Genomic DNA, 21,606 nt, shown 5'->3' with positions numbered 1-21,606 from the left:
TTTCGAGACAGGGTTTCTCTGTATAGCCCTGGCTGTCCTGGAGCTCACTTTGTAGACCAGGCTGGCCTCGAACTCAGAAATCCGCCTGCCTCTGCCTCCCGAGTGCTGGGATTAAAGGCGTGTGCCACCACGCCCGGCTTAGTTTGGCCTTTCTTTAGCAATTCTATTTCTCTTTTGAATTTAATTTATATATCTTGGGTTGATTCCCTTATTTAATTCAGCTCTTTGTTGGGGGTTGGTCAGATACTGCTATGCATTCAAATGCTAAATTCTGTACCCCAAGATCTGGTTGCTCCAAGATGAGCAAATTTCCATGTACATCAGCCTTTGTTGTGCAAATCTTACTCCCCAATTTAAAAACATTGGTTAAATAAAATGGCTACAATTAATTATAGGGGAGAATAGAGAGATGGAGCTTTGAGTTATGCATTCATTATGTGTGTGGGGGTCAGAGGCAGGGACAGTTGGAGAAAGAAAAAAGGAGAGAGAAGGAGCACAGAGGAAGAGAAGAATGAGAGAACAGGATGTCTCCATTAGTCATGATGAACCAGCAGCATGGTCCAGAGTAAAACGCCTCCCAAGAACACCAGTGTTGGGGCCGGCCAGCAGCTCGAACATGTCCGGGTTCGAGCCGGGAAGGCATCTTGGAATCTGGAAGAAAAGAGGGAGCCTAGGCGAGTTGAGAAATAATGGAACCAAGACATGCTAGCCTGCTCAAGGTTCAAATTTTTAATGGCGGACACGCTTTATAAAAGAGGGGGGAAAGTCCATTCCTGCCAATTCATCCTTGGAGCCTGGAACCAGCTGCAGGCGATGACGTGCAAGATAGGACATAGTCTCCAGAATAGCTCCGGGGGCGGGGTGGGGGTGGGGTGCGCCTCTCAGCAGGTAGCAGTATCTTGAAGAGGAACCTTGGAGGTGGCAGAACAATAGAGTGATCTAGGTAGGAAGGCTCCACCCTAGATAATCTCCTTAGTAGCAGCAGGGTCAAATTCTGGCTAGCCTGCTTCAGGCTTATGGGAGGCTACACACCAGACCACTGGAGCAGAAATAACTGGGAAGATTCAGAACTCAAGTATTTGGGGAGCACAATTTAGGAAGTCATCAGTCTAGTGTTAGAAAATTACTAGGGGTAATCCCCACTAATTGGGCAGAGCCTAATGAATAAGTCATAGTTTGGGTCTCATTCACTTGAAGCTAGATGGGGATAAGCCTAGTTCTTTTCCTTTGCTGGGATGACCTTTGCATCATTTGCTCATAGTTACCATAATTCTTTGTAAGATCCCCCAGGTCATTTTCAATCAGATTTATTACTATGAAATTAGTAACTTCTGTGGGTGACATACTGTCATGTTTTTGTTTACTTTTGTTTCTGTGGTAGGACTTGTGCATCTGGAATAATGTGTTAGTTGGGTGTTTCTTTTGCTCAAGTCATCTTTCTTCTTTCCGGATTGAAAAGTACAATGTTCAGGATTTTGAGGGTTTGAGGCCTTGTTTTCTTATGTGGAACTTGTGCTGAAGATTCCAGGTTCTCTTCCTAGTCTTTTGAGAGTCCTCTATTCTCTGCCTGACCAGCATTCAAAGGGCAGCACATTCTTCTGCTGCCTTCTGATGTGATTCACTAAGTCTAGCTGCTCTGTGTAGAGTGAGCTCTATTCAACACAAAGGGTGGGGACAGCACACATAGGGAAAATAGGGAAGTTCAGTGTGTAGTCAGGAGGATTGTGGGAGAGATGTGGCTCCTTGGGTGGTCAGGCTTCTTATGAAATGATTGCAGGGTGGGCTGTATCACTTGTATGAGGTGCATGGCTCTGAGTAGTCTTCAGGTTGTAGGAGCCAGTACTGAATGCTTCATGGAGCTAGCTGTATGAGGTACACAGATCAACAGAGTTCTCTGCTGGCGGCAAGAGCCTATCTGGGTGGGCAGGTGGGTAGTGCCACCTGTGTGGTATGGCTCCATGAGGTCTTCAGGGGGTGGACCTGAAATGGTAATGCTAAGAGGGAAGGCCAAAGGGTTTTGTTTTTAGGGTGCCAACATAATCTTGTCAATTTCTAAGAAGTTCTGAGATTCTAGCCAGATTCTGCCTTAGTTAAAGACAAGAGTCAGTTGAAATTAGGAAAGAAAACGAGGAAAGAGGGAAAAGGAGGAGTAAAGAAGGCCAGTTCTGTGAGGTGCTTAATGACTCTTTGCTCTGAACACATTGTGATTTTGAGTGATAATTTCTCAATACTGCAGGGTAGATGATATTCATAGAAAACAATGTCACTTGGAAAGCCATTTCTATCAGCCTTTCACACAGTGTCTAACAAAATATATAGTGACTTGTAAGATGAAATCTACAACTGCTGTGACTAGACTAGGAAATATATATTGAGAATGATGGCCAATGATCTACATTGTAGTAATGGTGATCAGATGCCCATGAGGTTCAGACAAAGACATTTCTAATGGAATGACAGCAGTTGCTTTCCAGCTTTAGAAAGCATGGGTAGCTAGCCTAGTGTTTGTAAGGCTAGTAAGAGGGAAGACGGGGACCTGAGTCAAAGTGTGAGATTCAAAAATGTCCCCTTGATCAGTTCCCCTCTGTCACCTTCAGAGCCACAGCTATCACTTTGTAGATAGGTGCATCTCCCAAATTTGAAATTCTGAGAACTTTTGATATTCTAACATTTTTACTCTGATTCATAAAATAGTTTCAACCATTTAAGAATAATGGATATGAATCTGGTAAATTTGGGATTAAAATTCTAGCTCTGCCATTGCATGGCTGTGTCACATAAAGCCATTCCTATACTTTTAACTTTCTTCAGCGCAAAACAGAACTAGCAGTACTTTTTGCAAGCTCACCTGTAACAAAAGGTCTCAGACCCTCAACAATCATTTTACTATTCAGAATTCCAAGAAAAAAGGTACTAAGCGGGTAGTGTGCTTTTCCTCTGGGGCTTCACACATGAAAGGGTTTGGGAAGCCTTGTAGGAATGTAAAGTCTAGTTTTGTGTTTTCACTAAGGTGTTCAAGCTGCTCCAAATTTTGTTGTGGAGAATGCGGGCCCCCTCCTGGAAAATGCCTCTTATCATACACGGGCTGCCACGGTCACCATGTCTCTCTCACCTCACACTTCTCTGGTTGGAGATCCTGTTATCCTCAATGCCAGCCCCACAGCACATCCTTTTGTGCTGTCCTACAGATCCTCACATGTGTGGGATGTAAGTATGGAGGCAGATAATATTAGCATAACTCAAGAGATTTAAATGAGACTATCTTCTGTCTTACATTTTATTGCTTGTTTAGATGTGTGTGTGTGTGTGTGTGTGTGTGGTTTGTGTTATGCAGTTTAGGTTGGCCTTGAACTCCTGATGTCTTTTCTTGGCCTTCAAAGTGCAGAGATTATAGCATGTACTAACATGCCTGGCCCTCTTGCATGCTTTTAATTAATTTAACCTTTTATTCTGTGAGACTTTATGGTGTGTCAGACATTTTTAAATTCCTTAAGAATAACAAGGAGCAGCAGTTTTACAGGTACCTATTGAGGGTCTCATCAGATGCAAGGTAATGCCTTACTCTCAATGCACTTACTTACATATGGGGATGCCTGTTAATTAAGGAAATACACACAGAATAAAATTGCAAATATGATCTGAGCAAGGAATTACAAGTTCTCAGATAGGTAGGTGGGTGCCAGGAGCCATAATGAGACAAGCAAATAACTACCAGGTGATCATCCAGAAATGGCCTGCTTCAGATTATTATATAATCTGTGGCAGGTGTGCCCTTATTCAACAAGACTGTAAGGGATTCATTTTAGAAAAGATTCCTGCTATTAATATGCTTTTTCTGCTATTATTAAACATATATAACAATCCCTAAGAATAGCACACCCCTTTGGAGCAGATCTATGAAGAGGTACTGTCTAGTAGTAATGCTATATAGACAAATAAATGACTTCTTAAGTCTTAATGATGATCCATCCTATAAGAATTCCTAAAATTATATTTGTGATTATTAAGCTCTTTTATAGTGGGACTGCTATTAGTTCTTTTCTGACAGTCAAAACTGCAATGAGAACTCTGCCAGTCTCCCAAGTGTCACCAGTTAATTGCTCTTAGATAGTAACCAGACTTTTTCCTAATAAGAGCACATTCCAAGAGGTTGTAAAACAATTGACCAAAAGTCATAAAAAGGGAAATAACAATTTATTATAGGTGCTAGGACAGAAGATAAAATATTGACTAGCTTTATCTATACAAAGCTTCACTAATAACTTAGTTATGGTTTTAAACCTTTAGTGAACCTGTGGAGCTGAGACAGGTGATGGATGTTTAGCCAGATAATTACTCCTAATGGATATGCATGGAAACATTCTCTGTTGTAAACTTCTATTTTGATTTATGATTTAATTTTTTGTGTGAACTTGTGATGAACTTTGTAACATGTGATCATGTTTTCTGAAAGATGTGTAAGCACTGAGGACAAAGAGAGGAGAGGAAGATGGAGGAGCAGGTAGAAAAGAATTTTTCCTTTCCCTAATTTGTTTACTATTCCCCACTTAAGATCTTTCCGCTTCTGCTTTCCCCCTGAGATAGCTTTCATAGGTAACTTTTTACCACTCAGAAATAAACTCTGTAATCACTTCTCTAAGTGTCCCCTTTTCTTTTTTCCCCTCTGTACACTGCTATTATTATTTACATAATACAATATAGCATCAATGCTGAATAGCATGATTATGTGCAATACGTAAATATGAACTATCTGTACACATCTGCAAATCTAACTTAGAACTAAGGTACATAAAATTGAAGCAAAACTCAATGTTTTAATAAAAATAAACTAGGACTGAACACTGCAATAAATCAGAAGTAGTGCCTTGTGTACATACTTAACTATTTACAGATGAAAACAGGCATTACCACAACACTAATCTAACTATACTCATTTATATATAAAAAACACAAGTTTCATACATCACAAAAAAACCTTCCATTATAACACAGAAGTGATATTACCAGACAAGCATCAGTGGAGTATACTGACAGAGCTGCTATATGTGAAAACCAAACAGAGTTTAATTTCTTCTTGTAAACAAATCCCAGTGCAGTTCTGTGCTACAATTTTAGTAATGAGAATGCAGATATCTTCTGGTGCAGGCCAGCACAATAACCTTCAAAGATTATCTCAGGCACCCTGTTGTTGACTTGATGGTTTTACTTAGAACCAGTTGTGATGTTACCTTTCGCAGAATGTCCTAATTGACAGCTTTTAGAAGACCAATTTAACCAGGCTTACACATGGTACCAAATACCAGTTTTGTAGCTTTCTTCCTCCTTCCAAAAGTCATGTTGAAATCAAGGTGAAGTTTGACTATGGTAGTAGACTGCCAGTCCTTTTCTGGTGTACCATTTTATTTATTTATTTATTTTGAAATTTTTTTTAAATTTAATTTTATTTCTTTTTTAAGTACAGGCACATAACACTAGCCAAAGATTATACCTTGATTACATTCCCAAAAGGCAGATATGCTGCAAACATGCAGAGATTTCATTCATTTAGTTTGGCACATGGAACTAAATTTTGTTCCTAGTATATGTGTATTTCAATTTGTTGTGCATATTTTTGTCCAATTTTACTGAGGGGAGGCAATTCTGCCTGTAACAAACACCCAAACATCCTAAAATATCAATTATATAACAGACAAGTATAAAGCAAAACTCTGGAGAACATCAAAGGAAAATGGCCATGCATCTGCTCTTTAATGTTTTCCTACGATATATTAAAATAAAAACAAAGTTTCAGTCTCTTCACATGTAGTAATTTTATATTCTCTGGATTTTTTGAGCCACAACAACTAGATTTTCTTTTCTGATTTTTGCTGCAGCTTCTGCTTATAATCATATGGCCAGTTGTGCTTGTCAGAGTAATGGTGAAGTCCACAAAACAAATTTCCACATCGGCAGTCAACCCCTGTAAGGCCATCTCTCTTTCTACAAATAGAACATCTGTTCTTCTTTGGTTTGGGCAACTCAGGAGCTTTTTCTTCACTTTGAGAAGAACTGGGCTGAGAAACTGATGGACTGAGCTGAGTGACAACTGACTCTGACACCTCTGTTTTCGGGATAGTTAATTTGTCCTCTCATGAAATGCTCATTTCTGTCATTTGTTGAGTTACAGGCAAGGCAGCCACAGGCACATTTCTTGATTTTTCAGATGTGCTGCCAGCAGCACCTTCACAATTGTTGAAACTAGCATCTGCTCTCTGTACAGATGCAGAATCTGTTGGAACCACTAGATGTCCCCATTGGGCTCATTCTGCCACTATTCGTCTCTCAAGATGTTCTTCGTAGGAAACAAGAACACGTTCCATTTGTCCTAGGACCCCATAAAAGCCACATCCTGAACTACACAGCATGGGCACTGGGGTCTGGTTAGTCTCCTGAACCATATTTTTCTGCCTGCGGGGGCCCGGATGCCCTAGCGAGCTGGCGCGCGACGCCGGGCGGTAGGCAGGGCTGAGACCTCCGGGAAGGGTTGGCTAGCGGCCGCCGCGGGCCAGAGCGGAACGCAGGCCGAGCGCAAGTGTTCCTTTTTCTACCTGCAACTTCCAACTAGCAGGTTGAAAGTTAAAGCCACACCGTTCCTGCTGAGATAGAACAAAGGCCACATTGCTTAATCCTCTGCTGTTAAGATACAGGTTAGGTCACTTTTTTTTTTTTTTCCTTCAGACAAAGCAAGAAAGTTTTTAGGACTTTTTTAGAGATTATTATCAGCATTTCAGTACAGTAAGAGACCTAGAAAGCCCTGAGACTCTCAGACTTTTAAAGCCATCACCAGAGTCCTACTTTGTGACTCCACCACTACCCTCTTCGGGCTGGGAGGCTCCCGGCAGGTGGGAGTCCAAACAAAGGCATAAGATCTACTTAGTATTCTCTGAAGTAGCTTTATCTGAAAAGCATTCTGCAGACTGGGCAGGAATTGAATAAAAGAGGGAGAAAACATCTCAGGTCATGTGCAAAAGTCCTGTAGAAAGAAGGATCCTGAAAAGAGGAGACCAGATTTGAACAGGGAGTGTGGTGAGAAATCTGACTGCAATGGAGATAAAGGAGAGAGCCTGTGGAATCTGGGAGATTTGTTGGAAAGAGCTACTTACTTGCTAGTTTTAATAAAGCTAATTCTCCTACTGGGAGAAGTTCACATAGGCGCATTGCTCTTTATAAGATATCTGGGTTCCTTAAGACTCAAAGTACTCATACTGCAAAGCTATTGCATGCTTGACATTCACCTGGTCTTTCTGCATTGGCTCTCTGAGACCCAAAAGAGGACCCAATTCAGTGCAATAACATCTTTAACAGTTGAGCTGCCCTAGACTGGTTTAGTTTCAGGTTATGGTTAGCTCTTGTGTCCCTCAAATCTCAAACCTCTAAAAGCAGTGACTAGTAGAAGCATATTCCATCAGAACAAAAAGAAAACCAGAATATAAGCTTGAGCCCATGTGTACATTTAGAGACTTAAATCTACTCATAAGCTATTAGTTGAAGAAAGTCTCATGCACAAGCCATAGGAACTGCCAAGTCAAATGGCAAGCATCAGAAACATGGGAACTGCAGAGTATGGTAGAAAAGAAACATGATCTGCTAATGCTTTAACAAGATCACTCTAGCTACTGTGGGCACATATTCTAGAAGGACAAGGGAGGTATTTAATAGAACCAAGCCATGGCATTGCCAGCTCTTCAAACTTGCTTCCATTGTGAATCTGGTATTTAACACTGTCTTGTACTTATTCTCTGTTCAGCTTCTACTCTAAGCCCAGCTAGCAAAAATTCTGCTGAGACTCTAGCTTCTGCTCCTGCACTAAGCTGACAAGGCTGCTTTTCCTCTGTGCGCCTCCTCTTATGAGCACTGTAAACCTAGGGAATGGCTTACTTTAATGCATTTCTGTTCTGTTTCCTGAAAAATGAGATGAATGGTAACTTTATTACCTCACTTGAGCTGACAAAACGATTCTGTGAAATAATATATGTCAAGATCCATTTTGCTGTGTAGGCCACAATAAATAGTTGATACTTAGTATTTGTCTATGATAAATATGTTTATAATTCAGTATTCAGCTATGTTATAAATATTAAAGACACAATAAATGTGGCCACACTATTAAAATGATATCCTCACTAGATGTGAAAGTACATACCTTTTTTTTTTTTTTTTTTTTTTTTTTTTTTTTTTTTTGGTTTTTCGAGACAGGGTTTCTCTGTAGCCCTGGCTATCCTGGAACTCACTGTGCAGACCAGGCTGTCCTCAAACTCAGAAATCTGCCCACCTCTGCCTCCGTAGTGCTGGGACTAAAGGCGTGCATCACCACCACCCGGTGGAAGTACATACCTTTAATCCTAGTACTAAGAGCTGATGGTGTAGAATCATGAGTTTGAACAAGCTTGGAGTACATGTCTCAAAACAAAACCAAATTGTCAGGTGTGGTGGCTCACAGTTGTAATCCTAGAACTTGAGATGTTGTGACAGAAGGATTGTTATGATTGTTATATATATATATGAAGTCAACAATTTGGTCCTCCATCATTGTGCTTTTTTTTTTTTTTAACATTTTAGATAATTATCACTGGAGTACCCAAGCTGGACTTTGAGGTGGTAGCGCTCTATTCCTTGACAATATATGCCAAAGACAACCATGGGGCAACAGCGTCCCAGACCATTTTTGTCCAGATCGAAGATGTGAATGAGCCTCCTGTTTTCATTGGGTCACTTACACAGAAAAATCAAGGTACCAACGGTCTGTTTTGAGGGAAAGCAAGTACCAACGGTCTGTTTTGAGGGAAAGCAAGTCCTGAGGACACAGACGTAGGTCCTGTGCTCTATGTCTTATGTGTTTTCATGGTGTTCGGGCTAGAAGGTTAAAGGAGACTGACACTAAACAAACTTGGGCTTGTATAATGGCTCAGCAGCTAAACGGATTTGTAATGCAAGCCCGATAACTGGAGTGGTGACCCCTGGAACCTACAGTAAAAGTAGAGTACTAACTCCTGAAAGTTGTCCCTGGAACACCATACATGTTATGACATATACATGCCCCCCCCGCGCGCGCGCGCGCACACACACACACACACACACACACACACACACACAAGCTGATATGTATAGGTCCTGATTATGTATAGGCATCATCCTATAAGTGGATTGTTTATTTAACATTCACAGCACTGGAGGGGAAGTTCTTTTGTTCCCTTAGTCCCACTGTATAGAAAATAGACTGAAGTAATTTTCTTAATATTGAAAATGATCCATGTATCTGTTTTATCACACTGTACTAAAATCGATCTCTTAAATGTGTCTAGTTGTTAAACTAGAAGCTTCCCAAGACCTGTGATGAGGCTTTTTGCCTCACTCTTGACTTTCTTTCTCACTCTATGAAGTCAAATACCTAATTTTTACTTGTGGAAAAAATCCATAGTGTTCAGGTAAAACAAAATAGTTCAGATGTAGGTATGGCTACTAACTGGACTGAGTTACTTGTTTTGTGTGAACCTCAGACCCTTCATTGCTATGTCTTAGATGGGAACGATTCCCCAGGGAGTCATGTGCTCCAGCAATGGTCCCAGCTTGTGGCACTGGTTTTGGAGGTCATGAAGGACCTTTGGGAGGTGGAGCCTTGCTGGAGGAGGCAGAACACTTGAGGGTGGGCCTTAAGGCTTACTTCCCAACCACTCTCTGTTTCCTGTTAATGGCGAAGTGAGGAGGTGAAGTGTTCTCTTTGCACACATCCATGGCAATGGAGCATCCTGTTCCCATCCTTTCTTTCCATAATAGACTATGTCCCATCAAATGATCAGCCCAAACAAATCCATCCTCCTTATGTAGCTTGTTGTCAGCAATTTAGTCATAGCAAAAAGAAAAGTGACTAACAAAATCACCGATTCAACTGAGATGTCAGTCTTACCCTGAGGCGTGTCTTAGGGTTACTATTGCTGTGATAAAACACAAGGAACAAAAAGCAAGATGGGGAGGAAAGAATTTATTTGGCTTATCCTTCTGCTTTGTAGTCTATTGCTGAAGGAAGCCTTGACAAGATCTCAAGCAGGGCAGGAACTTGAAGGCAGGAGCTGATGCAGAGGCCATGGAGGGGTGCTACTTACTGGCTTGTTCCTAGTGGCTTGCAAGTCCTGCTTTCTTATAGAACCTACGACACCAGCCCAGGGATGGAACTACCTACAATGGTCTGGGTCCTCCCCCATCAATCACTAATTAAGAAAGTTCCCTACATCAGGACATATGGAGACATTTTCTCAATTGAGGTTCCCTCCTCAACATAAAGTTATACAGCACAATGCATACAGTGTTTAGAAGTGCCAAATCATCTGTGCACACGATCCGTGCTCCATAGATGTTAATGTCTCTTCTTTCTTTTTCTCAAACATTTGATGAAGCCTTGCATAGATTCAAGGTCAAATCATGCTCCTTGGACTTCTCAAACAGCTGTCAGACTGCTTGTGGGTAAATTCACAAAGGTTGTATTAACATTTAAGACTGTGTGGATATATGTAGTGTATCTAGGCCTTGAAGACCTCTTTTGTATCCAGAAGTACCACTTTCTTCAAAAAATGGAGCAGCAATAGGTATGATGTTCCCTTCTGGATTCAAGGGTCTCACATCTCCCAGCTTCATTAGATTCCCCCAAAGACATAGAAGTTTGAAGCTTGAAGTTACTATGACTGTCTTAAAACATGTAGCAGCTGGGAATGTGGCTCAGTGATAAAGCATATTCTTAGCATGTGTGAGGCCGTGGTTGTAGTTTCTAGCATACTCTCAACATCTATGGGACTAGGGAAAACTTGAGAAAATGTTGAAACAATGTTCATGTGGTGACTCTGTAAGCTTGGACTTGTTAGTGATTTTTAAATCTCAGAAGAACTAGAATGATAAAAACCATCAATGATGTTAAGTGCTTAGCTATCAATAAGTATTAAAATTGTTTACTATTGCCATTATTTAACATGATAAATCTCCTTCCTGTATGCATGACTGATGATAGATGACAACATCGTTGTCTATCATCATTATCGCTACTACTAGCTTCCCTGAAATCACTGTACAAAGCATCTGTACTGAGTGAGTACAGTTCTTTAAGACATTTATTATAATGTGTTAATTATATATAATAGTGGGTTTTATTATAAGATCTCATACATGTACATGACATATTTTGATCATCTCTACCCACTCTTATGCTTTAGTCACACATAATTGAATGAGGTGCTTTGGGTTGGTATTGGTGAGACCCATAGACTGACATTTATTGTACTTTTTTGGGCAGTTACTGAGATTTACATCACAGAGGACACTGCCTATGGCACCATCATTTACAGAGCAGCAGCTGAGGACCCAGAGGGTGCGGTGTTGGAGGTAATTTGTCTTTTGGAATAAAGAATATCAGTGCTTGGTAGTTTATATGTCATTATATTTAAAAGCAAAGGCATAAAACAAACGAGTTATTTATACTCTCCAATCAAGTCCAAAATGTACTGTTGCCTTAATTATTAGGACATTTCAGGTGAAAATGATTGAATTTAAACTTGAATTGAATTTCTAGGTAGTTGTTTCCATTCTAGTGCATCCACTTCTGTGTAGGCAGACAGCCTACCCCTAAGGTACTTTTAAAGAAAAGTATCAATCAATATCTTACGATATTTGATTTCACTTTTTAGGGACCTTGGCTGCATATATGGTAGAGAATCAAATCTAGGGTTTTGAGATTAAGGTATAGTTCAGAACATTAGGTCTTGTCCTCAGGAGGGGAAAGGGACTTGGAATCAAAGGGCTTCAGTTTACAGTCTGACGTCACTGTTGGGCGTTACTTACCCGTCGGCTTTGCTATTTCAGCTGCGGAAGTGTGCAAATGTCACATGACTGCTTGATCTTCTCTTGTATGGCTCTCCCATTATAATCAAACACCACAAAGGATGTGAAAGTAGTTTTAAAATGTGAAACATTTTGTAAATGGCAGGATTTATAATACTGTTTTAATTTTTGAAGCCATATGAAAAGATTATGACACTAAGCCGGGTTGATTTTGACTAATGGGTCTATAGGCAAGAATAACATATTTTTAAAATTTAATGTTGTATCACTTCTCCAAACTGGCTAAAAAAAAGAGAGGCTTGTTCATGTTGCTACTGTATTTTTGATATTTGTGAGTGACTGGATTCTTTTTCAAGCAGTTGAGTCTTACAAAATTGTATTTATGTAGTAGATGGCCACTCACACCTGGGATAGTGTCCCATGGCTTTTAAATTACAATGAAATACTATAGTTGTCGAGATTGCCCATGTGCATTTGTCTCTCCTCCTCCGAAGCACAATGCCACCTCCAGGATGGGACTGGAAAGGTCACAGTTTCCTTTGCAACATGCAATTAAGCAACCTAATCATGCATATTGCTCCAAATGAACACATTCCAGATTATAGTATTAAATCCAGTACCTAGCAACTGTGCCACACAGAAATCAGACAGCACACAGCAATTGCTTCCTTGGGTTTCTTCATGATAGCCCACCCACAATGTTGACATTTTAGTATGGAAAATATCTGACAGTTCAATAGGTTCTAGTTGTGACTCTAACATGCAATCTAAATGTCTTACTAGCCAATTAACACAAGTAACTCATTTCAAATGATGGACTACAGTAGCTTGCTCATACAGATTAAACACTTCTGGTCCTGTCCCTATACTTTTCTCAGAAGAGAATTGGTTTCAGGGATCCATTTGGAAGACCAATGTAATGTTCTTTGTGAATTTTACCAAACATGGACTGACATTTCAGTAGTGACATAGGCTGTGGAAACTTCTATTTAGACACACTCCTACACACATCCTCTGACACACTAGATTAGACCAGATGTGTTATTTCAATACTATGGCTAGATAGCCCCCCTCATCTGCTTGAACCTTTATATTGACTCAGAGATAAACTGGCTTTAATGTGGAGAAGAGTTTGGCACTTTCCTTAGGCCTTACCAATAATGATGATGACATTAATTAACTATAATGATAGGCATGTATTAATATGATCTAATCCCTATGGTATCATTAAAAGAGACACTGTCATTTTCTATGCTATAACCTACTGAATTAATAGGAAAAGCTCCATGTCTTTAATTTATAGTCAAGGGCATTTGTTTAAATAGGAAGTTATAGAATTAATTCAAATCCATGCCCACCTGTCTCTAAGTCTTGTTTCTTAGACCACTAACAGTTTCCAAAGTGTGTTTCTTTTTTTATTGGTTATTTATTTACATTTCAAATGTTATCCCTTTCCTGGTTTCTCCTCTGCAAACCTCCTATTCCTTCCTCCCTCCCCTTGGTTCTATGAGGGTGCTCCCCCACCCACCCACTCCCACCCAGCATTCCCCTGTGCTGGGGCATTGAGCCTTCACAAGACCATGGGCCCCCTCCCCTCCCATTGATAAGGCAATCCTCTGCTACATATGCAGCTGGAGCCATGGGTCTCTCCATGTATACTCTGGATGGTGGTTTAGTCCTTGGGAATTTTGGGGGAAGGGGGTCTAGCTGTTTGATATTGTTGTTCTTCCTATGGTGTTGCAAACCTCTTCAGCTCCTTCAGTCCTTCTGCCAACTTCTCCATTGGAGTCCCCATGCTCAGTCCGATAGTTGGCTGTAAGCATCCTCATCTGTATTGGTGAGGCTCTGGCAGAGCCTCTCAGGAGACAGCTACACCAGGCTCCTGTCAGCAAGCACTTCATATAGGATCTGGGTTTGGTGTCTGTATATGGGATGGATTCCCCAGGTGGGGCAGTCTCTGGATGGCCTTTCCTTCAGTCTCTGCTCACAGTTTATCCATGTATTTCCTTTAGACAGGAGCAATTCTGGATTAATTATTTTGAGATGGGTGGGTGGTTTCATCCCTCAACTGGGGGCTTGCCTAACCTCTGGATATGGTCTCTACAAGTTCTCTCTTCCCTTTGTTTGGTATTTCAGCTAATGTCATCCCTGTTGAATCCTGGGAACTCTTGCTTTCCTGGCATCTTTGACTTTCTGGTTGCTACCCCCAATTCCCCACCCCCCATTGCTACACACCTCTGTTCAATTTCCTGACCCTCTGTACATCTCTCCTCCCACACCTGATCCTGCCCCCCTCCTTCCTCCCTCCCAAACTAAGCCATGTTCATTATAACAAGCCATGTAAGTCTTGATTTCATCATGGGGTGATTAAAAATTGCCATAGAAATCCCTCCTCTCTTCATGTATCACAGCCACAAGACCGGGGACAACAGATGGTGATGGCTATTGGCTGTCACCGGAGAGTAACACTACCCCTCTCTGAGGAGATGGAGATTATACAGCTGCCTCATTGGTTTTCCTCAGCTGCACTCTGATACTCTACATCACACACCTTCCTCACCACACAAACCTCCCACCTCAGCGCCTCAGACCTAGTCTTTTCCAGCAATGTGATACTGGTAGTTTTGGTGTTTGGGATCAACATGTACCTTTTTTGGTTATTAAATCTTAGTTTGAAAGTCTGAGCATACTGTCTCAATTCCATTCCACTTAAACATTTTTTAGAACTATAAAAAGGCTGTGGAATGAGAAGGGTGAGAGAGAATACCCTACTAAATATTTATTGGCTCTTTGGCCATTTTAATGGTGAAATAAATTTATGATCCAAAGGGTAACTGTCTGAGTAATGTGTCCTGCCTTGTGTGTTTATAGAAACAGTCAATGAGCTTTGGGTGGAAATAGGTCCGGGCTCTCAGATGGTAAGGGCAGAGATTGAGTGGAGGGCAGAAAGAATGATCTTGGCATGTGATGGAACTTTTCTCATAGCAAGTTTAAACTGATTCAAGGCACCCAGGTTGAGGGACAAATCTCAGGACACACACACACACACACACATCTTATACACACACATATATATGATTAAATGATTGTATTCTATATGCTTTCATTTTCTTTCAAATATTAGGAAGTAGTCTGCTAAGCTTGAGTTCTAATAACTTATTGGAGAGACTCTAAAGTCTCAAATAAGTAACATTTTCTGGAAGTTTCATTACAGACCTTGAACGTCACACCATTATGTGGTTGCTAAATGTCTCCTTCTATAGCTTTATTACGTGTGCCTCTTTTCTAAATGTGATGACTTAATGTAGCCTGCAGATTATAATGTGGAAATAAACAATATTTTCTGTTCAGTCAAGTGTATTGACTGAGAGCTGACAATGATCAGATTTTTATGGGGAAGTGATATTTGGGAATTCTAAGGGGCATAATTAGCCATAGAATCATCAAAAGACTCAACAATTATACTGTAGCCAAGCATTTAATTATGGGTTTGAAGATTTTAATTACACACTTCTATTTTATAACACAGCTGTAAAACAAACATTAAAGGGGAGAAAAAGATGAGTCTGTTGCATTAGAAACTAGAATATATAAATTTTTGCTTTACAATTCTGCTTTAAATGGGTTGTTCTAAAGTATAATCATTTTGGAAAAAGAGAGGGCCATATTCTTTGAATAGCATCTACATTTCAGTTTTTCTGTTTCACTAATAGGGGAAAACATACATTAAGTCAAATGTAGTCAACTGTTGGAAGCATGAGGCCATGTCATTTCCATTCATGAATTTCAGTCAAAATTAATAAAGGATTTAATTTCTTTCTTACATTGACCTTAGATTTTTGAAGACTATGTTAGGATTCTTATAGTTGTAATTCACAGAAATCTTGAAACAAATGAGATCTGTGGTTGCAGTTCCTAGAATATCCAGATGTACAGACTGGGTTTCAGGTGCAAGGAATTCAAGTTTGCATATTAACAGATTGATGCTCACTCCAGAACATATGAACTCTGCCAAGTCTTCTTTAGAAATAGTTGATGAATGACCATTTGTCCTACCACATACCTTTAATCTCAGCACTTTGGAGACAGAGGCAGGAAAATCTGAGTTCTAGACTTGCCTGATTTACAGAGTACATTCTAGGTCACCTAGAGCTATACAGAGAAACCCTGTCTTAAAAAAAGAACAAAGGAAGGAAGGAAGGAAATGAGGAAAGCAGGAAAGAAAGATAGTTGATGATGGGAATCAAGGCTGAAAAGTGGTAATGGGGATTGACTCATAGAAGTTTCCTCCCCAAGATCTCTGTACGTCATCATGACTGTAATTGGCTCATGAGCTCATCCCTTGCTAATTGATTTGGGAAGACAGAATACAGTATAGGAATTGGCTGAGGCCTAGGCCATATGCTTTACCTTGAGATTTGTAGGAATTCAACTGGAAAGCCACCAGGACAGAAAACGAGGGAAGTTGATTTAGCAAAGAGCTCATATGGGAAGTAGTAAAATGAAGGCACCTTGTGCAACCAAAAGATTCTCACTACAGGGAAGTTTTCTTCACAACTTTCAGTATTGGCAGACAGTCTAAGCTCAAGTTTATTCTAAATACTCTGTTGGCTCAGCACTCTGTTCCACAAACCTCTTCCTGAGGTCAGAATAGTTCCAGATTTGTCATCTACATTTACCGGCCTGTGAGTCTGCATGCCTCTGGGCATATCAGCCCCAAGTTCCTAGATTATGGTCATGACCAATGCAACAAGCTGTTCCACACCCTGAGACAAACTATCATAGCACTTTATTAGGGCCGGATTCTGTGTTGCTAGCAATTTTCTATTCCTGTGGTGGACTTGTGGTTCAAGATAGCTGCAACCAACTGCAGGTGTTACTAGTTGGAATGGAAGTCTGACATACTAAGACCATATGTCTCCCATTGAGTTTGGATCTGTTTTTGATGCTCTGTTAGTAGACCTGAAGATAGGCAATTAGGATCTTCTTAGTGTTAGACTTCACCAGTCCAGCAGTAAGTTCCAGTGTCAAATTCTGTGTTTAATTCTCAGTCTAACTTTTAGGAAAAGGGGTCTTGAGTCATGTTATGCTGCTCAAGGTTTGGGTACTGTTTGGTGCCAGACCTTTGTAGTCTAGGACAATGTTAAGCTCTGCCATACCTGAGCTTCAGTGTCCCACAGTCTTAGAGATGTGGTAGGGTTCATGATACAAGTAGCACTAACTAAATGCAAGGCCATACATGTCTGCCCCACTGAGGCAGAATATTTGCTTGGTTTCAGGGCAGTTCCAGTGTCTCCTCTGTGTGTCACTGAGATCCAATGATAGATGGTAGACATAGTCTTTTGACCATCGTTGGAATGGGCTTGGTGCTGGATTTCATGTCTAAGCCCTGGGCTTCTGTTTTCTGAAAACCCTTTGCCTATACTAACTTGTTTGTAACAAAGGAGGGGCTAGGTGAACAAGCCTTGAACTACCTGTTTTCAGTAGTCTTTTCCTTTAACTATACTGTAAGCAAGTACCACGGCCTCTGCATTAGTGTCTATGCCACTTATACAGTCTGTTGTGTCTGTGCAGAGTTTAATAGAGGAGCTTTGTGGCCATCTTGTTCCCTTATGTTTTCATATTGATCAACCCATCAGCACCCACCAAATCTTGATTTACTTTGCTCTGTATACACAAACATATTTATAATTTTAAAGTTTCAAACTCTCCATTATTTCCATGTTGACAAATGTTAAAGCTATCTTTGAGATTTGGGCATGGTGCCTCAAGTCTGTGATTTCATTGTTTTACTTAAGAATCTGGAATTCAAAATGAGTATGGGCTATCAAGGTTGTGCCTCAAAAGAGAAAAAGAATGAGGCACAGGAAATCCCCAATGAAAACAACTCCAAACAGTCATTTGCTCTTTAGGAATTATTATATGAAGTAGAAACGTAAGGGTTCTTTGGAAAGTCAGTTGGATGGTGTTTTGCTGGGGCAAACTTGTGAAGAATGTTTAGCTGAAGTGGACACAGGTGAAAGACTAAGGTAGTCTCATGAAGGAACGTTTCACTGAAGCAGACACAGAAGGAGATAGGATGTTCTGCTAACGCAGGCATGTGGAAGGACACGTGATGAAGGAGTTTTTGCTAACAACACATGTATTTGTCCACCTTACCTTGTGTAGCTGGACTACATTTGTTGGAACCCCATTGAGAGAAATGCTCAAAAAACACTTCTGGTGATGTGCTGAAGTTTCTTGCTTCTATGAACTTGGGCTGATTGGCAGAGTGATGGCAGCTGAGACAGACTCACGAGTTGAGGCAAGACCTGTGGAGGCCATGTGATGCTTGGAGGGCATATACAAAGGACTCAATGGACAGTAACAGTGGCTGAGCTTGGCTTGCTTATAGAGCTAGCTGTGCAACACTTGTGGGTCTTGCATCTTTCCTGATCTTTGCTTCCCTGAGAGAGGTACAGCTGAGACCTTCTCCTGGTGTTCCTCCTGTCCCCTCCTGCTGACTCGAGCTAAGGTTGATGCCTCACTGATTCTTCTACGTTCTGCTGCTGATTTGTGTTTGCCATCCCAACTCTGCTGAATGAAGTGTTTGCAAGTGGATTGAGCTGCTGCTGCCTGCTAATCTGTGAATTGAAGGGCCGATTTCCAGACAACACAGATGGGAGTTACTCCAAAGAACCTTTCTAAATAGGTCTACTTTCCCCATATTCTTTCTTCCCCACTATGTCTGGTGGGTGGTAGGCTAAAATGGAGGTTAAAGCATTTAAGAACCATCATCAAAAGTAAGGTTTGAAAAAAATTAAAGATACAATTATAGAATAGAAATTATTCAAAACTTTTACCTTTTAGTCTGGAGTACTGCATCAAAAATAAATCACTTTTTTTATGCCTCTCATAGCCTTAACTAATATTGTCAATTGAAAAATGCCTTTCATGAAGTTACAAGCCCCATAAAAGCAGAGATTAAGTGCATCTTATTGATAACAGTATCTTGATGTCTATGAACTTAAATAATGTATCAGAAAAGGTCTTAAAAAGAGATATTTCCCAAGTGCTTCAAGTGTTTTGAAATCAACCAAAACTTTCAAACTTTTTGAAAAGTTATTTGATACAAAACACAGTCAAGACATTTCTGAGTTCAAGTTTTTGTTGGACAGGTAGGTGTGAAAATGCTTGTTCTGAATTTATTGGTCTAGGTGCCAAGACTGCATGATTGAGGACAATATTTATAAGACATTTAAATCCATGAACCTCACAGACTAGGGAAGAAAGCTAACAACAACTAACAACAAGTCTGTTTCATCAATAGTGAGTGCTATTGGGAGGTGGCCAAAGACAGAGAGTGGTAGAAGTGGAGACAACCATGAATGTAAATTACTAATGGTACATGTGTGCACCAGACATATAGCTTGGGTAGAAGTACAGACAAAGATAGCAAAAGCCCCAAAGACGCAGAAGCTAAGCATGGCTCAGACCCTAGAAATACATCAATATGACTGTAAAGTGAGGGCTCCAGGGAGGGCACAGTTAGGAATCAGTTTACAGGAGCCAGTTTCTTCTGTTTGGTGAGGTTGTTTGTTTGGGGGAATGCATACTATGATTTACATAAAATAACAACCAGAAAGCTTCTATGTGAATGGAAAAGAACTGTACAATACAAAAATACAATTGGGGGAACCATATGAAATGACAGCAGTAAAAGTAATGAGGAGAGAGGAAGACTTAGTCTAGAATATTGACAGAGTGTTAGGAAATGACTTGATTTTATATATTTCCCCAATATTCTATTATGAAAAATTTGAACTTACAGAGAAATGGAAAAAGGTTAAAAATTGAAGGAATTATTATCAACATCTTCACCATGCAGTATAGCCCAACCAATCTTAACTTTTTTGTTGGTGTGCAGGGTGTCTATCTGTCTATCTTAAAAAACAAAACCTATTGCTGTCCTAGACAGGTCAAGTCCCAGGAACAATAAAGGACTCAGCACCAAGCTCCTTTACTTGGTGTACGTCTGCATGTGTGTGTGTGTGTGTGTGTGCGTGTGTGTGTGTGTGTGCGTGTGCGTGTGCGTGTGTCAGCACACATGCTGCAGTGCATGTGTTGGAGGTGAGAAGACAACTCTGAAAGTTTTTTATTTATTTATTTTTTCATGTGGGTTTCAGGTATCAAACTCAGGATGGCACACTTGGTGTCAAACATCTTTATCCATTGAGCCACCCGAGGAGTCTTTTTATTCAGTGAAGTACCTTCCTTATCCTTTGAATAGCACAGCTTAAATTTAAGGTGGATATTCTGATATCAATTAACCTGGTCTGGAGACTCCCTTACATTTATTGTTTCATGGTAATTCTAAGTTCTAAATTGATAGTCAAGAGTAACCATCTCACTAAGTAATTTTGCTCAGCAAAGTAGTAGGAGGAGAAGTGTGATTGGAGTCATGCTAAGGGGAGCAGAGGAGAAGAAAGTAGGAAAGCCAGCAGAAACACTTTTCAAATACTTTCCATAAGGTAAAGAGCAGAGAAATGGGACAGTAACTGAGGAAAAATGTGGAGCCAAGAGAGAAACATTCATTTTGGACAAATGCATATTCCATGCTGAAGGAATCCGGGTGTCTTAGTTAGGGTTTCTATCACTATGAAGAGACACCATGGCATTGGCAACTCTTAGAAGGACATCATTTAACTGGGGCTACTTACAGGTTCAGAGGTTCAGTCCATTGTCACCAAAGCAGGAAGCATGGTGCTGGAGAAGCTGAGAGTTCTACATACTGTTCAGAAGGTAAACAGGAAAAGACTGGCCTCCAGACAGCTAGGAGGAGGGTCTCAAAGCCCACACCCACAGTGCCACAGTTTCTCCAATAAGCCACACCTACTTTAATAAGGCCACTCCCTGGGCCAAGCATGTTCAAACCACCACACTAGGAAAGGGTAGAAAATAATAATAATACAAGTAAGGATAGTGATAATTGCTAGTGTGAGGGCTGTGGCAATGGACAAAGGTTTCCAGGAAGGGAGGAGGAGCAGTAAACGAACATAGCCAACGTGGACAGGTACAAAAACTTCCCTAAATATTGCTTTCTTGACCATTAAGATTTAGTTATTGGGTACTAACAAGTGCAAGGCCATCTCCTGAAAAGAAAATTTACACAGTGAGTTTAGAAGATAAAAAGTGCCTTGTCACACAGAGGTAATCCAGCAGCAGAAAGAACCACTCTCCTTCAGTACATCATATGCTGCCAAGTACTGCAGATGGAAGAGGCTAGGCAATCACACAGGGAATTATCTCAGAGCTCTAAAACTGGTAATAACTATAACTACACAGGATTTTCTGTTGATTTGGGAACTCTTACAAAATTCCTTCCATTTCCCTCAGTAAAGTTAGGAAAAAAGCCAGAGACAGAAGGTGGAGAGAGAGAGAGAGAGAGATGTGATGCTAGAAAATGCTGGAACTTTGAGGATGGTAGAGAAAACATTTAAGTAAGGGAGAGCTCTTCATGGCTACAGAGAAATGGAAAGATGACAGGAACATCCAGAGAAGAGGGAGGTCTCTGGATGAAAGACTGAATTACCAAGGGGAACACTGGGGTGGGGTTCTGGTGGACTGAACAATTGTCCTGGTGATGAGGACTGAACTGTGGTTGATGCCTGTGTGATGAAACACAATTTGATGTACTGTGTGGGTGGAGGTACAAAGTGTATACCAATGCCTGTGTTTTGAATGGTATCTAGGAAAATTTAGAAC

At 40.5% G+C, this 21,606-nt stretch overlaps 1 protein-coding gene and 1 pseudogene across 1 annotated transcript in view; one reads left to right on the top strand and one right to left on the bottom strand.

Annotated features, from left to right (window-relative positions):
- Gm281 (predicted gene 281) overlaps positions 1 to 21,606 on the top strand; it is an 86,094-nt gene that overhangs the window by 6,243 nt on the left and 58,245 nt on the right. The window contains exons 2-4 of the mRNA XM_011244864.1: positions 3,011 to 3,207; positions 8,599 to 8,770; positions 11,318 to 11,406. Of these exons, the coding sequence (XP_011243166.1) occupies positions 3,011 to 3,207; positions 8,599 to 8,770; positions 11,318 to 11,406 (458 nt within the window). The remainder of the gene's footprint in view (positions 1 to 3,010; positions 3,208 to 8,598; positions 8,771 to 11,317; positions 11,407 to 21,606) is intronic.
- On the bottom strand, positions 5,815 to 6,437 carry Gm18576 (predicted gene, 18576; annotated as a pseudogene).

This window comes from Mus musculus, chromosome 14, assembly GCF_000001635.26.
Source record: "Mus musculus strain C57BL/6J chromosome 14, GRCm38.p6 C57BL/6J".
NCBI classification, from domain to species: Eukaryota; Metazoa; Chordata; class Mammalia; order Rodentia; family Muridae; genus Mus; species Mus musculus.
Note: the sequence above shows the minus strand (reverse complement) of the source record. Positions and strands in the feature narration are given on the sequence as shown.